The 16277-nt window shown below is 47.9% G+C and overlaps 1 protein-coding gene across 1 annotated transcript; it reads right to left on the bottom strand.

The window, feature by feature from the left end:
* Positions 1–9206: 9206 nt before the first annotated feature.
* On the bottom strand, positions 9207–11292 carry LOC118900908 (OTU domain-containing protein 5-like). Its single transcript, XM_036863766.1, has one exon. It carries the CDS (start codon positions 11290–11292, stop codon positions 9631–9633), a length of 1662 nt encoding a protein of 553 aa, XP_036719661.1. The 3' UTR covers positions 9207–9630.
* Positions 11293–16277: the final 4985 nt, after the last annotated feature.

Raw genomic sequence — 16277 nt, 5'->3', positions numbered from 1 at the left:
CCAAAGGTAGGGAAAAAAGAATGATGTCCCAGCTTGATGGCAGCCAGGCAGGAGAAATTCCCTCTTGCTCAGCCTTTTTGTTCTATTCAGAGCTTCCTCTGATTGAAGGAGGCCCATCACATTAGGGAGAGCAATCTGCTTTGCTCAGTGTATGGATTCAAATGTTAACCTCATCCAGAAACGCCCTCACAGAAACACCCAGAATAATGTCTAACCAATATCTGGGACTCCCACCATGACCCAGTCAAGCTGACACATAAAATTAACCATCACAAGTCCACCCCTTGTCAGCTTGGCACCCATACACATCTCCTCAAACCATCCTTAATCTCCAAATAAAGACAATAATTCTGGTCATAATTCTGCCTCACATGATACAACTGTTCTGATTACAACCCCCAAACGCACTAACACCTACTACAGAAGAGGGGGTAAAACCCTTGAGTTATGTTTACTCTTCTTGATACCCTGTAATTTAAACACTGTGATGTAAAAGAACAACACTTAAACACTGTGCTGTAAAGTCAATACATCTTATGTTACAAGATAAGGGAAAAAGAGAGGGAACAAAGCAAACATATTTGCATAACACACACATATTCATGACAAAATAAGGAGGAAATACTCATAACCATTACCTCCTTATTTCTGTAACTGGTCACCTGGTCATAGCTGGTATTTATAACTACCCTCTTCCACTTCCCATTCTGTATGCCCTTCGCTTTCAGCAAGCACCTCAGCTGCTCATGACTCTTTACCTGGTGGGGTGACTCAAACCTTCATTCCTCAAGGGTCTGGGTCATTCATAATCCTGCCGAGATTGAGCTGTCATAGTTTTGCATTGACCTTAATCACAGGACATGGAAATACTAAGACACGCCCTAAGGGATCTCCTGTATTCCAACATACTCTTATTTACCTCCATTGTGGCGTTGTAATCCAATACCCCCTGGTAGTCAGGATCAGTAACTCCCTTCAGCCGGCACAGTAACTCCCTTCTTTGCCTGTTGATTCAAAGGCATGAGGAACCCAAAGTTGCTGGGTGTGGGGGGCAGTCTTAGCTTCTAGTTCAATGGAATCTTTGTGTGTCTCCTGGTAGAAGCATTCGTCTCTCTCTACCCAAGACCTCTAGACCAGCAGAGCATAAGTCATGGGGACATGAAGTAAACATTTTGCGAGTGGGTCATTAGGGATGATAATGGCGCTACTTCATTTCTACCCCTTGATTCCTGGACACATGAATCCAGGCCATGGGAGAATAGACAGTAATTCAGAGCATATACAGCCTTCTGGAGAACCTTGCTCCAGCCCTGCAAGGTATTGCCACCCAGCTGGGGCTATAATTGAGTCTTCCAATGGCTGTTCCATCATTCTATCAAGCCAGTTGCTTCAGGATGGTGGGAAACACGTATGATCAGAGAAGTCTATGAGCATGGGCCCATTGCTGCACTTCTTTGGCTGTGAAGTGAGTTCCTTGTTCAGAAGCAATGCTGTGTGGAGTGCCATGATGGTGGAAAAGTCACTTTGGAAGTCTACAGATGGTAGTTTTGGCAGGAAAAGTAACTCTATGTCTGGAATATCTGTTCTAGTGAGGACCAATGGCTGCCTGTTCCACGATGGAAGAGGTCTAATACCTGTAACCTTCCACCAGGTAACTGGCTGATCACCCTGGGGAGTGGTGCCGTATGGGGGCTCAGTGTTGGTCTCTGTGCTGGCAGGTTGGGCACTCAGGGTGGCCGTGGCCAGGTCAGCTTTGGTGGATGGAAGTCCATGTTGCTGAGCCCATGCATGATCTCCATCCCTGCCACCATGGCCACTTTGTTCGCGAGCCCACTGGGCAAAATAGGGGTGGCTGGGGAAAGAGGCTGACTGGCATTGACAGCTCATCTAACCACTTGATTATTAAAAGTCCTTCTCTACCCAAATGGCTTGGGTAGTTAGGGCCCTGGAAGAAGCTACAGTGGAGAGTCAGTAGCAAGGAGCTCTGAGTAAGAGGTGTGTAGATGGACCCATGGTAGTGGACATGAAGTGTGAAGACTTTTATCACATGACAGTGCTCACCAGGGAGAAGCTACTTCAGAAGACTCACTATCAACTGACTATACAGAGAGACTTGGCTGGTTGAAGTCGGCCAGGCTCTGTCACTAGCCACCAGGGCTGGCGTCATGCACACATGTATAACGTGGCCATGGTGGCTGGGATGGAGACCAGGCAGCGTGGATTCCTACTCGCCAAGGCTGATCTAGCTACCGCCTCTGCTCGTGTCCAGCCTATTAGCAGCAAAGACAAACACTAAACCCCAATATGGGTCTATCCCTTGAAGAGACCACACAGATTTTTGGTAGCAAAAATGACTGCACTAGACCACTTCCATCCTTGAGAAGGGAACCATTAGTCTTCCTAGAATTGATGCGTATTCTGGGTATGTGTTTTTCTTTCCTGCCTGCAGGGTCTTAGCCAGTACCATTGACCAAGGGCTTACAGGGTAATTGACCCACTGCATAACATTTTTCCAGACCAAAGGACTCACTTCCCAGCAAGGGAGGTGTAGTAGTGCATACACTGCATACACTGGAATAGGTATCCCGAGAAACTGGATGCATTTTCCAGGTCAAGGGAGACTCTTTGCAAATGCACCAAAGTATGAAAAAAAATCATGGACGCTGACTGTGGGATAATAAGAGTTGGGCTGTGGGAACCAGCTCTGATGCCCTACCTGCCCACACCTAGGGTGGGGTCTGTCTCAATCCTCCCTCTTAATCCTCAATGAGATCAGCTCTCATCCCGGGAAGGGTGAGGACAGTATTCTTTGCTAAAGGCACTCAAGTGTCTTCCACACCCTCAGTACTCCTCACGGTACATATTTGCTTTTCTCCATCACTTTTCCCGGCATCACCTGGGAGCACATTTATAAAGGAGACCGTGTGAATAAATCTGGATAGAAAACACATTAGCTATTTCTTAGTCCCATTCCAAAGCTTAGCTGAGTTTATTCGATTTGATTAAAGGATTTTATGTCTGGCCTGTTGGAGAGATAGGGATTAAGCAATAAGGAGCTTTTCCCTTCCTGGGATCTCCAAACCCATCACCAGAGAATAGTGATGCTCTGGCTTCTTGGCCACTTTTCTTAAAATGCCAGATTCTTTTCCTTCATTTGTATTAATGAGATCAGTCAAAAATGATGAAGCCTTCTGCGGTTTTGCAAGCCGTAAATTATCGAACAGAAAAGCTGGAGGGGAGATTAGAAAGAATGATAGCCCCAAACTTCATTCTATAGATAAGGGAACCAGAGAGGTTAACTGACTTGCTTGAGGTCACACGGCGAGTTCCAGGTAGAGCAGTGAGTAGAGCCCAGGTCCTTGTCTCCTGAATCAGCACTGCTTTTTATCCTCTTTTGCCCCCAGAAATGGAGACTGAACCACACAGGGACTGGATGGTGAGAGGAGGGGACGAAGGGGAGGTTCTTCCCGTGCTTTTTCTGCTTGAAGCAAGATACACAATTTCAAGCAGCAGGCAGCTCTGACATTTTACAAGAGACACCAGCAGAGTGATGTGTGGGGAAAGCTGTGGGGTGATGAGACGGGGGAAAAGGGAAAAGGGCAATGTGAACCTGTGACGAGAAACTGCTCCTTGGTGATCTACACTCTGGTGACACCGACCAGGTGTCCTATATTTCTGGCCACCATCCACCCCCGCCAGGACAGACTCTCCCGTGAGGAGGTGGCCTCTGCCCAGCTCGAGGGAGTCTTTCCTCCGGAGAGTAGAGGACGAGGCATCAGAGACCCTCAGAGCTGGGAGGCTCTGCCCTCGGTCCAGGCAGAACTGGGATGTGGGCCGCCTGCTCCTCAGGGCTCTTTCTCAGCCTCGGCTCGGCCCTCAGCTGAGGCTCCATCTAGACAGAGGCAGGTGCCAGCAGCCTGGATATTTATGAGATCAGAGAGGCCCTATGTCCTTGGCTTATTTCTTGAGAAGGTGCCAATCTTCCTCTGTTTTGGCTCACTGGTAGATCGTGACTGTTGGGCATGGACATAAAAAGATACTGAATGTTTAACTGGAAGCGGGTTGACTCTTGGCTGTCGGAGGTGAACCTGGGCATGCCTCTGGTGGGGGGTGTGTGGGTCCAGTTGCAGGAGATGGAGGTGTCCTGCAGGCAGGAGAAGTTCAGCACTCAAGAGATGATGGCCATCCTCGGTAAGGCAGGACGGGAGAGCCCAGGAGGAATGGGCTGCCCGGGGCAGAAGGAACGGGGCTGTTTGGGGCTAGAAGCATGCATTAGTGAATATCAGCAATGTCTGTGCACGGGCAGCAGTGGGCCAGGCACCGGAGGGGTTCAGGAGGTGTAGGGGAGCGTGGGGCGGGGGTGAGACGGCGTAGGAGACTGAGGCGGGTGCCGAGACCAGGCATGGTGGTCACGGCCAATCACCGGGGGACAGGGGGTCACTGGTTATAACCAGGGCCCTTGCTCCTGGGCTGTGTCCTGTCCAAGCCGGACAGCCTCTGGTCTGGCTCTGTGTGTCTTGCCCAGTGGCCACCAGCCGTGGACCTCAGACTGGTGCCCTGGTGCTTCCTCCTGTAGCTCTACTTGGACGTATTCACTCTTTTCCAGGCGTTTAGTCACTCAGCATATTTCTCGAATGTATATTACTGTGGTGCAGTGACCCTGGGGTGCCTGGACCATGAGCCCGCTGGACCAGGGCTCCCTGATTTCCCACTGGGGGCATCGCACTCCACTCAGCTTCCCACAACACTGGGGGTCTCGTTCCCTGGGAAGACTGTCTGCAGTTTCTCTGAGCCCCAGTATTCTTGAGTGTTTCCAAAATAGCTCCTGTATCGGACAGCTCTGCATCCCAGACTGCCTGCTCCCAGGCTGTCTGCTCGTAACCCTGCCAACAAAACTGCCCCTACGGTTGCCCTATAGGACAGACTCCCAGCCCCCAAAACCTGCGCAGTGCATTTGCACAACTCCCTGGACTGTTTTCCCAGTCAAGTCTGTTACCCCACACACTGGGTGAGGCTGCCCCTGGCTCTGCTGCCTTCTGGTTGGCGACATCAAAGGCATGGCAGTGAAACGGTGGGGAGATCAGAGAGCACGTTGGGGAAGCATCACTACCTCTGCCAGGTAAGGATAGGGACTTGAATTGGATCGTAAAGAATGGATGGGAAATTTGCACATGGCAATTACACAGTAGGCCTAGATCCACCTGCCTTGTCTACCAAGGACAAATTTCCATCCAATTTACATTACCTTAATGATCTTCAGACAATGCATAATTGTAAGCAAATCCAAGCCGCGTGAAGCAGGTGAAGGCTGAGCAGGTGGTGAGGGAAGAAGAGGAAGCTAATGACAAAAGCAGATGGCTCTTTGGCTGAAACCTCCCCATGTTTCTTCCCCCTTCAGAACATTATCTTGATCGGCCAATTACATGCTATAAGATCAGATTGAATTCCACAAAGAAACACTCAGTTGGAAATAATTGTAGGTAGAGTCATTTTATTAGTATTCCTAAAGACCTCTGATGAGTAATAATGATGGGAAATCATTAATATATATTTTCAGCTGCTTTAAAAATTAAATCTGTTCCACAATGTGTTTCACAATTTTATAGCCATTATACAGAACCCTTTGGATCATCTCACAAAAGGCATTCCACAAATTTGATCTGTTCTTGTATTGCATTACATTTTACAGCAATAATCTGGCATTTGCTGTAAGGCATCATCTCTTTCAGAAGCAGCGATGAAGGGAAGTGCAGGAGAAGGGAAAGAGTGGGTTCTGGGGAAGGAGTCGCCAGCCTCTTTTCAGAGCGGTACAAGGAAAGGGGTCAGATGTGATCAATGTTTTTTGGAGAGATTTATTCCACTCTTCCCTGAGGCTTCCTGTTAAACGTTACCAGATATGTCTCTTCTTCAATTGTCCTTCAAAAAATAATCCACGCAGGGATTCCTTTATAAGACAGTGTGTAACACGGGTCACTCTTGCCTCATTGCAGTGGGGCCAAAGGACACAGTACAGATGAGCCCAGCCCAGAGTGGAGAGAGTAGTTCATTCCCTCTGCTTCCTCAGCCTGCTGTTTCCATAGCGACTGTGACGCTCGGCAAACCTCTCCAGGCGTTTGAAAATTCAGATACAAAATTTACAGAGTAAATTTACAGGGAAGGCAAAGAATGTCCTAATCTATGGCAGTATTGTATTTTTTCACTTGTCTAAGTACTGTTTTAATTTTAGTTTGGAAAACCTAAAAGGTGTCCTTTAGTGGTATTGAGGCATCATACAGTTCTGAATGGAAGGGCCCTGACAACAGTGCCTAGAAGACTGAGCATTGACATGCTGAAGTAACAAAATAAAATCTAAACTCTCATTAGCTTAACACACAAAAATGTATTTGCTTCTATATAAAATCCTCTGTGAGTGCGGGCCACAGTCCAAAGAGCTGTCCTCCAAGCAGGGACCCAGCAGTCTCAGCTGCTTCCATCCAACTCAGCACAAGACCCTCACAGTCCCGCATGAGGGCACAACAGGAAAGCTTAAGGGTCACTGTGTCACCCTGGAAATGACATGCATCACCGCAAGTGACCATTCATTGGCTAGAACTAGTCACATGGCCCTGCCTAACTGCAGGGGGTCTGGGAAGTAGCATCTTCCATGAGCTCAAGAAGGACAGCATTGGATATTGGTGAGCATTAGTATTGGCTACGACAGCCATGTTGCCCCGCCAAGCTCACACATGGATACAGCCCCCAAAATGCACACCAGTTAATACAATACCCCCAGTCTGCTACCGCCAGTAACATTTAACAAGGTGCAACCCTCCCACTGTAAAGCCCGGGTCTTGTTCTCACGAAGAACCTTTTTGTGTGTGTAAAATTTATTTTTGTATTTTTTTAGCAGCAGCTTGCAGGATCTTTTCTCCCCAACCAGGCCCTCGGCAGTGAAAGCGTGGAGTCTTAACCACTGGACTGCCAGGAATTCCTCCCATGAAGCATTTAAGATTCTTGAAGTGAACCTCTCCTCCCATGAATTTCTTCCTTTTCCCATTTTCTGTAATTCATTATTCTATTCATTTCAGCCTGAGGATTGTCACTCAGGTCTCGGGGTAGAAACTGAGCTCCTTCTGCAGCCACTGTAGCCCCAAGAACTGATGTCTAATCAACTCTGAATTTAAATTATGTCAATGCTCAGTCTTCTAGGCACTGTTGTCAGGGCCCTTCCATTCAGAACTGTATGATGCCTCAATACCACTAAAGGACACCTTTAGCCTCACATATAATTACTCTATGACCCAGCAATTCCAGTCCTGGGCATATACTCAAAAGAAATGATTGCATATGTACTAAAAGACATGTACAAGAAAGTTGGTAGTTATATCTCTAACAGCCAAAAAGTAGAAACTCCCCAGATGCCTACCAACAGCAGAAAGGATGAAAAGTTATGATATACACATGCAACAGACAACTACAATAAGAAAGAATGAACTAGCAATATGTACAATAACCTGGATGTATCTCAAAGACGTAGTGATGAGACAAAGACGCCAGACACAAAAGAGGACACACTCTGTGATTCCATTTATACCTGTTAAACTACGGTATGGGGATGGAATTCAGAATAATGTTTAACTTGGTGGGAGGATATTAACTGGGTAGGAGCATGAAGGAGCTTTTGAGGTGTTGGAAATGTCTTTGAATCTTGATCAGGATGGTGAATACACACACACACACACACACACACACACACACACACACACACACTTATGCAAAATTCACCAAGCTGCCTACCATAGATAGATAGGTTATATCTCATACATAATAATCCTACTAATAAAAAGACTGATAAAAGATACTTGCTTTTTCAATCTAGTTTTATGTTCACATTCCTAATTCTTGTTAGGTTATACTGAAAGGAAAGACAATCTATTTCATTAGAGTAAGAACATATTTAGCTAAATTAGTAGATAAGATGTAAGTCCATGATTTAGGGCAAAGAATGGGGAAAATAAGACAGAACACAAGGAGGTGATATATTTATATGTATTATATTTAGTTTATATTCAGAATGAAATGTGACCAGATGGACCAGAATCTCCCTGAGACTCAACTGGGCAAACCTTCTCCTGGTCACTCAGTCACTGGGCACCGTCTACACACTAAGAATTTGAGATGAGCAACGCGGTGAGACCCTCCTGAAGCTCCTTGAGAAGATGAAATGACCATCTCATGGGTCCCACGTGGACATTCATGAGAGGTTAGCAGGTTTAGATAAGTTCCTCCATTGTCAGAGGAGACTTGGGAGGGGTATGTATGGTGGAAAGTGGATGAGAACCCACATAGGGTCTTGTGCTGCAAATAAAAGAGATTATTCAGGTGCTGCCAGCTCGGGAACTTCTTAGGACATGCAGATACCTTTCTTCTGCTATTATTATATTCATAGTTATTTATTTATATTTTAAATCGAAGTATAGTTGATGTACAATATTATGTTAGTTTCAGATGTACAATATAGGGATTCGAAATGATCACCACAATAAATCTAGAAAGCATCTGTCACCATACAAATTACACTACTATTGACTATATTCCCTCTGCTATACATGACATGCCTCTGACTTACTTATTTTATAGCTGGAAGTTTGTACCTCTTCCCTTCACCTACTTCTCCCATCTCCTCATCCCTCTGTGCTCTGGCAACCACCCATTTGTTCTCTGTATCTATGAGTCTGTTTTCATTTTGTTTTGTTTGTTTTGTTTTTAGATATAAGTGAGATCATATGGTATTTGTCTTTCTCTGTTTATTTCACTGAGCATAATACCCTCTAGGTCCATCAAGTTGTTGCAGATTGCAAGATTTTATTCTTTTTTATGGCTGAGTAATATTTCATTGTATGCATACATACCACATCTTCTTTGTCCATTCATCTGTTGATGGACATTTAGGTTGCCTCCACATTTTGGCTACTGTAAATAATGCTGCAATGAACATGGGGATGCAATCTTTTCAAATTAGTGTGTTTGTTTACATCCAGTAAATACCCAGGAGTGGAAATGCTGGGTCATATGGTAGTTCTATTTTTTGTTGTTATTGTCTACATCACTTTTTGATTGGCTGATTTTATAAGATAACAGTACATTTTAATAAGGAAAAAGTTCAACACTGAAGGCTCAGACATTCCTGGGGTACTGGGACGGAGATTTTCCCACTTCTTCCTCCCGCCTCCCCAGCATCATTTGTGGCGGGGTGACAAGTTTCTGATCTTGGAAGGAATCGGGGACAGGGAGACTTTCCTCTGTCTGAATGTCTCTCCTCAGGGGCTGCCTGGCTGCCAGTTGGTTTGTCTCTGTGTGCCTCTCGCCTACCTTCAGCGCCCTTGCCCGAGTCCCCTGTGGGATGGAGGGATGGTGCTGTGCAGGGGGCAACAGGGCACGTCAGCTGGCGAAGAGGCAGGTGATGATGGTGGTGGCAGCGATGAGAGGGCGCACAGGGGTGGGCTAGCCAGAGGGAAGTGGGGAGGAGTGAAAGGAGGGGAGGGGGGAAGAAGGAAGACGGCAAGAGGGAAGAAAGCCAAAGAAGGTGGGGTGGCACCAGAGGGCAGGAGTGTGGGGGTTGGGAGATGGTCTCCAGTCTCTGGGTCTCCATCAACTCTTGTCTGGGGGTGGGTCTCGGTGCACTTTGTTTTTCTTCATACTGTCTAGGTATTCCTGTTGGGACACTGCCAGCACCGACGCTAGGATCTCATCGTCATCCCAGTCGTTCAGGCCAAAGGCAGAGGGGGACATCTGCTGAATGAGGGCCCGGCACTCCAGAGCAGGGTAGAGGGACACGAGGGGAGAAGTAGCCCGGTCGGCCCCTGTCGAGAACTGGCTGCTTGTACCTGGTGCACAGGGTGAAGGAGGTTTGGCAAGAGCTAAGACAGTGCCTGGGGAAGGGGGCTCGAGGGCCAGCTCGGCATGCAGCTCAGGGTGCTCGGGTGACGAGGCTGAACTCCGCTGCCTTGGGGACCGGCTGGTCCACTCCTCCAGACCACTGGAGGCTGCTGCCGTGGCAGAGCTGCACGTGGCGCTGGCCTTCCGGGGCTGGCTGGGGCCGCGGGCTTGGCGAGCCCGTCTCCGCTGATCGCTCAGCCACTGCAGGTAGGACTCCCGAGCCACTTGCTCCTCAATGGCCTCCTCTGTGGCCTCCCAGTCTGTGGCCCGCTTCTTGTCCTCCAGCATCTGCTGTTCAATCCACGACTCCTCCGAGGTTTTGATGGCCTTCTTCATCAGGGACTGCTCTGCAGAGCCCGGCTTGAATGACGGCAGCCCCAGCCCCACGCCAATGGTGGCCTTGTTAGGATTCACCACTGAATTGTAGTGGATATTCCGATGGTAGCTGACACGGATGGGTGCGTCCTCATTTTGATGGATCCCATGGAATGTGTTGATGGGTTCTGTGCTGTACTGGTACACCTCCACGGGCCGGTTGTACATCTCTGCCATGGCCTGCATCTCGACGTGGTTGCCATGGCAGTTGTTTTTCCGCTTCCGGTGGATGTAGATGGTAAAGTCCTCTGTGACATAGTTAGAGAAGTAGTCGGCATTCTTCATCAGATAGTCCATGCAGTGCCTTCGCACAACCTCGTGCATGTCCTGGTCTCCGTACACCTGGTCAGCCACAGCCCGGAAGAGGCAGGCGCCGTCCTCCTTCATCTGCTTGATGATGAAGCCCTTCTTGTCTCGCAGGGCCTTTTCAAACCAGTGCTCTTGCTGCTCGACGGTGGCGGGGTCCATGGCCTCTACGAGCGCCGCAGCCGCTTCATACTCATCCTCACTGTTGTAACCGGCGCCGACCTCCTCACGCTCAGGACTCGCCCCGCCAACCGCGCCGACCCCGGGGGCTTGACGCCGCCGCTTGCTGTGACCCGGCCCAGAGCAGCCGCCGCCCACGTCCACGGCACTGCCCACGCCCACCGCCACGCCCACGCCCGTTGCCGTGGCACCCAACGCGTCCCCGGGACCGCCGGGGCCCCCGCAAGGAGGAGGAGAGGCCTGCTGTGGCCGGGGGCCTGCCACGGCGCCGGGCGGCACGGCCAGCGCCCAGCGATGGAGGGCACCCGGTGGCCCCGGGAGCGGGCCCTGAGGCGGTGGCGAGGCTCGAGGACCGGCGCCAACGACGTCCGAGTCACGGTCGCGATCGCCGCCGCCCACGCCTACACCCCCGCCGCGGCGAGGCGCCGGGGGCAGCGGCCCGGGCGGCGGCGGCGGCTCGTTGGTGGGGTCGGCGTCGGGAGGCGGCGGTTTCTTTTTGGGGAGAATAGTCATGGCGGCACCGCCGACTACCGCCCCGCCCCGAACTCGGCGCGGGGCACGCCGGGAGAGGCAGTTCTAATTTTAACTGTTTGAGGACCCTCCATACTGTTTTCCATAGTGGCTGTACCAATTTACATTCCCACCAACAGCGCACGAGGGTTCTCTTTTCTCCACATCCTGGATAGCACTTGTTATTTGTTGCCTTTTTGATGATGGCCATTCTGACGACTGATTGTGAGATGATTTTGTGGTTTTGATATGCATTTCCCTGATGATGAGTGATGTTGAGCATTTTTTCATGTGTCTGTTGGCCGTTTGTCCATCTTCTTGGGAGAAATATACATTTTTAAATCAAATTGTTTTTGATATTGACTTGTATGATTTCTTTATATAATTAAAGGCAGAAGGAAATGATCATGAAGATGAAGAGAAGGACCATGAAAAAGATGAAGGAAGGTGAAGAGGAGGAACAGAATGAGGGGAAGGAGGAGACAGTAACACTTCAACTTGGGCAAGTCGCTACAGCTTTGGACCTCAGTTCCCTGATCTGTCAAAGGCTGCTGCACTTGCCTCTCTTTTTTGTGACGATAAAGCGAAACAACAGATAAGAAAAGATGTCAACAACTGTGAATTGCTATATAGATGGAGGCGTGAAGATTTAGTAAAGATATTATGTATCAATAAGTCATGTGACCTTTCACAGCGGGGCAAATGCTGTGTGCATGTGAGTGGTGCATGCCCGGGGGGCGATGGTGCTCACCCTGTAAAGTGATGCAGGTCTGGCTCCGAAATGTCTCACCTGTGGGGTTTGGCTCTCCAGTTCCATAGACTCACACCTGCCCTGCAATAAACCAGTTGATATCCGTATTGTTTGCCATGTTTCACCCCGTGAAGCAGAACTTCCCACCCTTGTCAGCAGTTTGAATGAGTGACGAAGCCAGATGGAAACTGTTTAAATATGCTAATGGGCTGACAGGAGATTAAATGGAGCCCTTAACAAAGGACTCTCCGTCCAGCCCCCAGTGTCCCCACCCGACACAGCGGCACGTTCACAGCACTGGTATTCCTGCCCGTCGGGAGTGAAGACCATACATATCCCGGCCTTTGCTCTTGCTAGCCACCGTGAGCCTGTGACAGCCAGAGAATTATCACACCTTCTTTGCACACTATCCCTCTCTCTCTCGGTGGCCGTGGAGGTGGCTTTGTGAGACTGCCCTGAGAATTACTGCCTTGCTGATCTATCTGTTCCTGGGCCACTCTCCTGGGCTAGTGACAGAAAGGAAAAACCACTTAGAGCACTTAGATAGCAGTGACAAATTTCTCATATTTTGGGTTCATTTGAAAAACGGTAAGAATGAAAGTTTCCTGCAAAGGCTTGAAATGTATGAGAACTAGAATACTGAAACTTAAAAGGTACATTTGGGGTGATTCCCGACTCATGCTTGATGTTTGGGGAAAGGTGTTTCGGTGGAGTAAATTAATTAACACATCGGCTGCTTTTTTTGTTTCGGTTGGCGATAAAACCTGATTGACTTTGTGCTCCAGGACAGTGTTCCCCCAGGTCTGAATGATGTGGGTCTCCTGTAAAAGACCCTCTGCTCCTCATGTAGCTCCCACTTCCTCTTCCACTTTGAACTCCTAGGTCCTCCTGAAGCCTCCAGGCAGGAAAAAGCAGTATAGCCCCTCTTACCAGAGGGTGCTTCTACCACGACCTGGAGACCATGCCGAGAGCTTAGCTAGGCTGATGCCTCGAAGATGATGCTTTCCCTCAAAATCTGTTCCTGTCTCCCTCATTGTCTCCAGACCAATAGCTGAATCAGGGTTCAGTATAGTCCAACTGGAGAAATACAGTTTCTGCTATGGGAAAAATGCCTGCTCAGTGGAAAAGTTGTAGGACTGAATGATATGAACTGATAGGAAGCAAGAGAATGCGTGGGGATGGATATTGAAGGTGATGGCGGGAGGGATCGAATACAAGGTGAAAAGTGGCAAGTTGATGAATGTGGGAGCATCCTTTCGTGATTCACAACTGAGATTACTGGCAGGAACTCTTGGAGCTGGTCCTAATATACAGTTGAGATGACTCCTTGAAGTTTGAATATGAGGAGGAACACAGTAAATGAGAGATTCCAGAAGTCTTTTGTCAGGGATTCTCAGAACAGCTCAGGCGGCTCAGGGAAGTGTGCGATTGGAGTGGATTTATTGCGTGAGAAGGAAATCTGATTCGTGTTCCCTAAACAAGCGCAGAGGACACTCATTCACCTTGGTGATAAAGACGGCATGAGCGAGGGAGCCACCAGCATCTTTGAGAAGCCAGAGGTGGCTGTCCTCTGTAGGCCAACATCGACAGTAGAAAATATTGCCGAGGAGCTGGGCTGCCTGTGGTCAATAGGGTGATAGGATTCCGAAAAAACAGATGGCAAGAGGCAGTTCTTAAGTGTTAGAGGCTAGTGGATGTAAATAGCATAATGGGCAACAAGGCTGAACAGGTGACCAAAGATCCCAACCCCCAGGGGGCTCTGGTGATGTAAAAAAGCTGGACTTTTTCAAGATTCTCTGACCCACAGAAATCTGCGGTGATGGCTAGTAACTCATGATTATCTTAGGATAAGACGTGTAGGTGCTGAGTATCCTGCCTGACTTTTGTGATCAGAAAAAAATCAAAGTGTTGATGAAATACTTTGATCCCTCACCGAGTTTCTGTATCTGAGCCAACTCTCATGCTTAGATTGAATGGAAAGCTGAGTTCCTTTGAAGAAGGACTCTGTCATTTCTCTGCCCATATTTAAAATAATATTCCCTGACCCCTTCCTAAAGGGACGTGTGGCCATTTTCTAGAAGAGCCGTACACTGAGGTAAGAGGAATATGCAGAACTCGGGCTGACACTGATATCAGGACCTCTAACTAGTGTGGAGGTGTGTGAAGCCAGGTGACAGATGAGGTTGTGGCCAAGTCTATCCATCTCACAGCTCACACCTCAGACTCACAGCATTTATCTCTGCACTTTACACAGTGGCCACCTGCTGAAGCAGCTCAACCTCCCACTGTTAGACACTGTCAGATGGCTGTAACCTCTTGGTTCCCTCCTTTGGTTAATTGCAGATCTCTCAAGGGCATGTCCATGTGTGTAAGCGTGAGGGGGGAGCAGGTGCAGGCGAGGTGGGGAGAGATTTTGTCTTTTACCGAGATTTCACTTACCCTATAGTAAAAAAATAATAATCCATTTCAAGGAAGCTGTCCCTCGTATCCATCAAATCATGGCAGGAACAAAGTTTATTCATACATTAAGCTTTTATTCTTGGAGTTCTTGAATTCATAAGAAGATAATAATATCTGGCTCCAGGCTATCAAGAGAGCTCTTTACAACTGATTCTCAACCGTGGCATTAGTCACCAGGAATATCACTAAATCTCATTTGTCATTCTTCTATGACATGACAAGCTCTAATATATTTACAGTGTAGTCGTGCCGATGGGAGGTTACCTTGTTCCTTCTGAGGGTGTGTAAACAAAGCGCTTCCCAGCATACTTCTGTACCAATGCAGTTTTTTTTGCATGTGTGCAAGGAAGGTGGTGGACCCATGTTGGCTAGACAAGTGGTAGCGTCCGACTGAATGCCCTCCAGGGAGATGGAGTAAATAACTTTTGACAGTCTTGTCTAGAGGTTTCGGGATTTTTCTTCACAGTGAATTTTGGTCTACGGTCGTAATACCAAGTTGGTCACTGTGATTGTGATTTTATACAGCTTGATTTCTGACTTAACTTTGCTATACTTTCCATTGCTCAGAAGGTGGAGGAGACAATGAGAGGAATGTTATTTTGAGGACAGATTATGAGCAGAGAGAACCTGGGGCAAAGTGCCTGTGTCTTGGAGAAATTCATAAAAAGCATAGTACGGGCATTTACAGACAGCTGCCCTGGAGCTTAGCAAAGCAACTTCATATGATTCCAGGTCAGAGACTTAACACTAAAATATTCCTTAAGAGGGAAGAAAGATTAGAGAAAGCTTAAATTCTGGCAAAATAGTTGTGGGAGGAAACATAGGATAATGCAAAGGGTGTGGGTTAGGGGGTTATTTTCATCTTAAATCCTATCTCTGTGACTTTCTAGTTTTCCCCTTTCTGGGGCATCTAGAGGCTGGCTCCATCCTTATCCCCCCACCTCAGAATGTGACCTTATTTAAAAATAGGGTCTTTGCCGATGTCATCAAGTTAAGACAAGGTCATTAAGGTGGGCTCGAATCCACTATGACTGGTGTCCTTATAAAAAGGGTAGATTATGGACAAAGAGACAGACAAGCACAGAAGGAGGATGATGTGAAGAGATGCAGGGGGAGGGAACGCCATGTGACCATGAAGGCAGAGATGGCGGTGATGTGTTTACATCCTTGTGGGAGCCCTTGAATGAGATGCTTCCCCACAGCAGTTCTCAGTCACATGCTCTGCTGGAGCACCACCTTCCCTGGGTCTGTGGGGTACAACGCCCTCAATAGTGCTAGAGTAGCTCGGGGCTGGTATGGGATGGGCTGGGAGCCTGGCTCTGGCGTTGGGTGTTCTGCGGGGACAGCATGGCTTTTGCCTGGCATCTCAGAGTCACCTTTTTTCACTGCTTCCCGTCTTTCCTCAGGTGATCTTTACCCCACCCCCCTCCAACTTTACAGAAATCCTCCCAGCTCCTTCTTCTTTTTTTTTTTTTTTATTTTTTCACACACACACACTGTATTTTATTTTTACAAGAGATAAATAGACTGACACCAAGCATTGTACATGGATGACCACAACAAAAGCAACAATGATTGCAATTACCAAACATGAAACACACTCATACTATGTCATAATACTGACATTCAGTCCAGTAATCCTCCACTGCAACAGCTCCTTTACTTTGCAGTGAAAATTGATTTGTATATTCTTTGCCTCTGAGTCCTTGTGGGATTTTTTTTTTTTAATTCAGACAGAAAGTCACAAAAATTATACTCATCCTCATCACTTCACTCA

The sequence above is a fragment of the Balaenoptera musculus genome, chromosome 9, assembly GCF_009873245.2.
Source record: "Balaenoptera musculus isolate JJ_BM4_2016_0621 chromosome 9, mBalMus1.pri.v3, whole genome shotgun sequence".
Lineage (NCBI taxonomy): Eukaryota > Metazoa > Chordata > Mammalia > Artiodactyla > Balaenopteridae > Balaenoptera > Balaenoptera musculus.
Note: the sequence above shows the minus strand (reverse complement) of the source record. Positions and strands in the feature narration are given on the sequence as shown.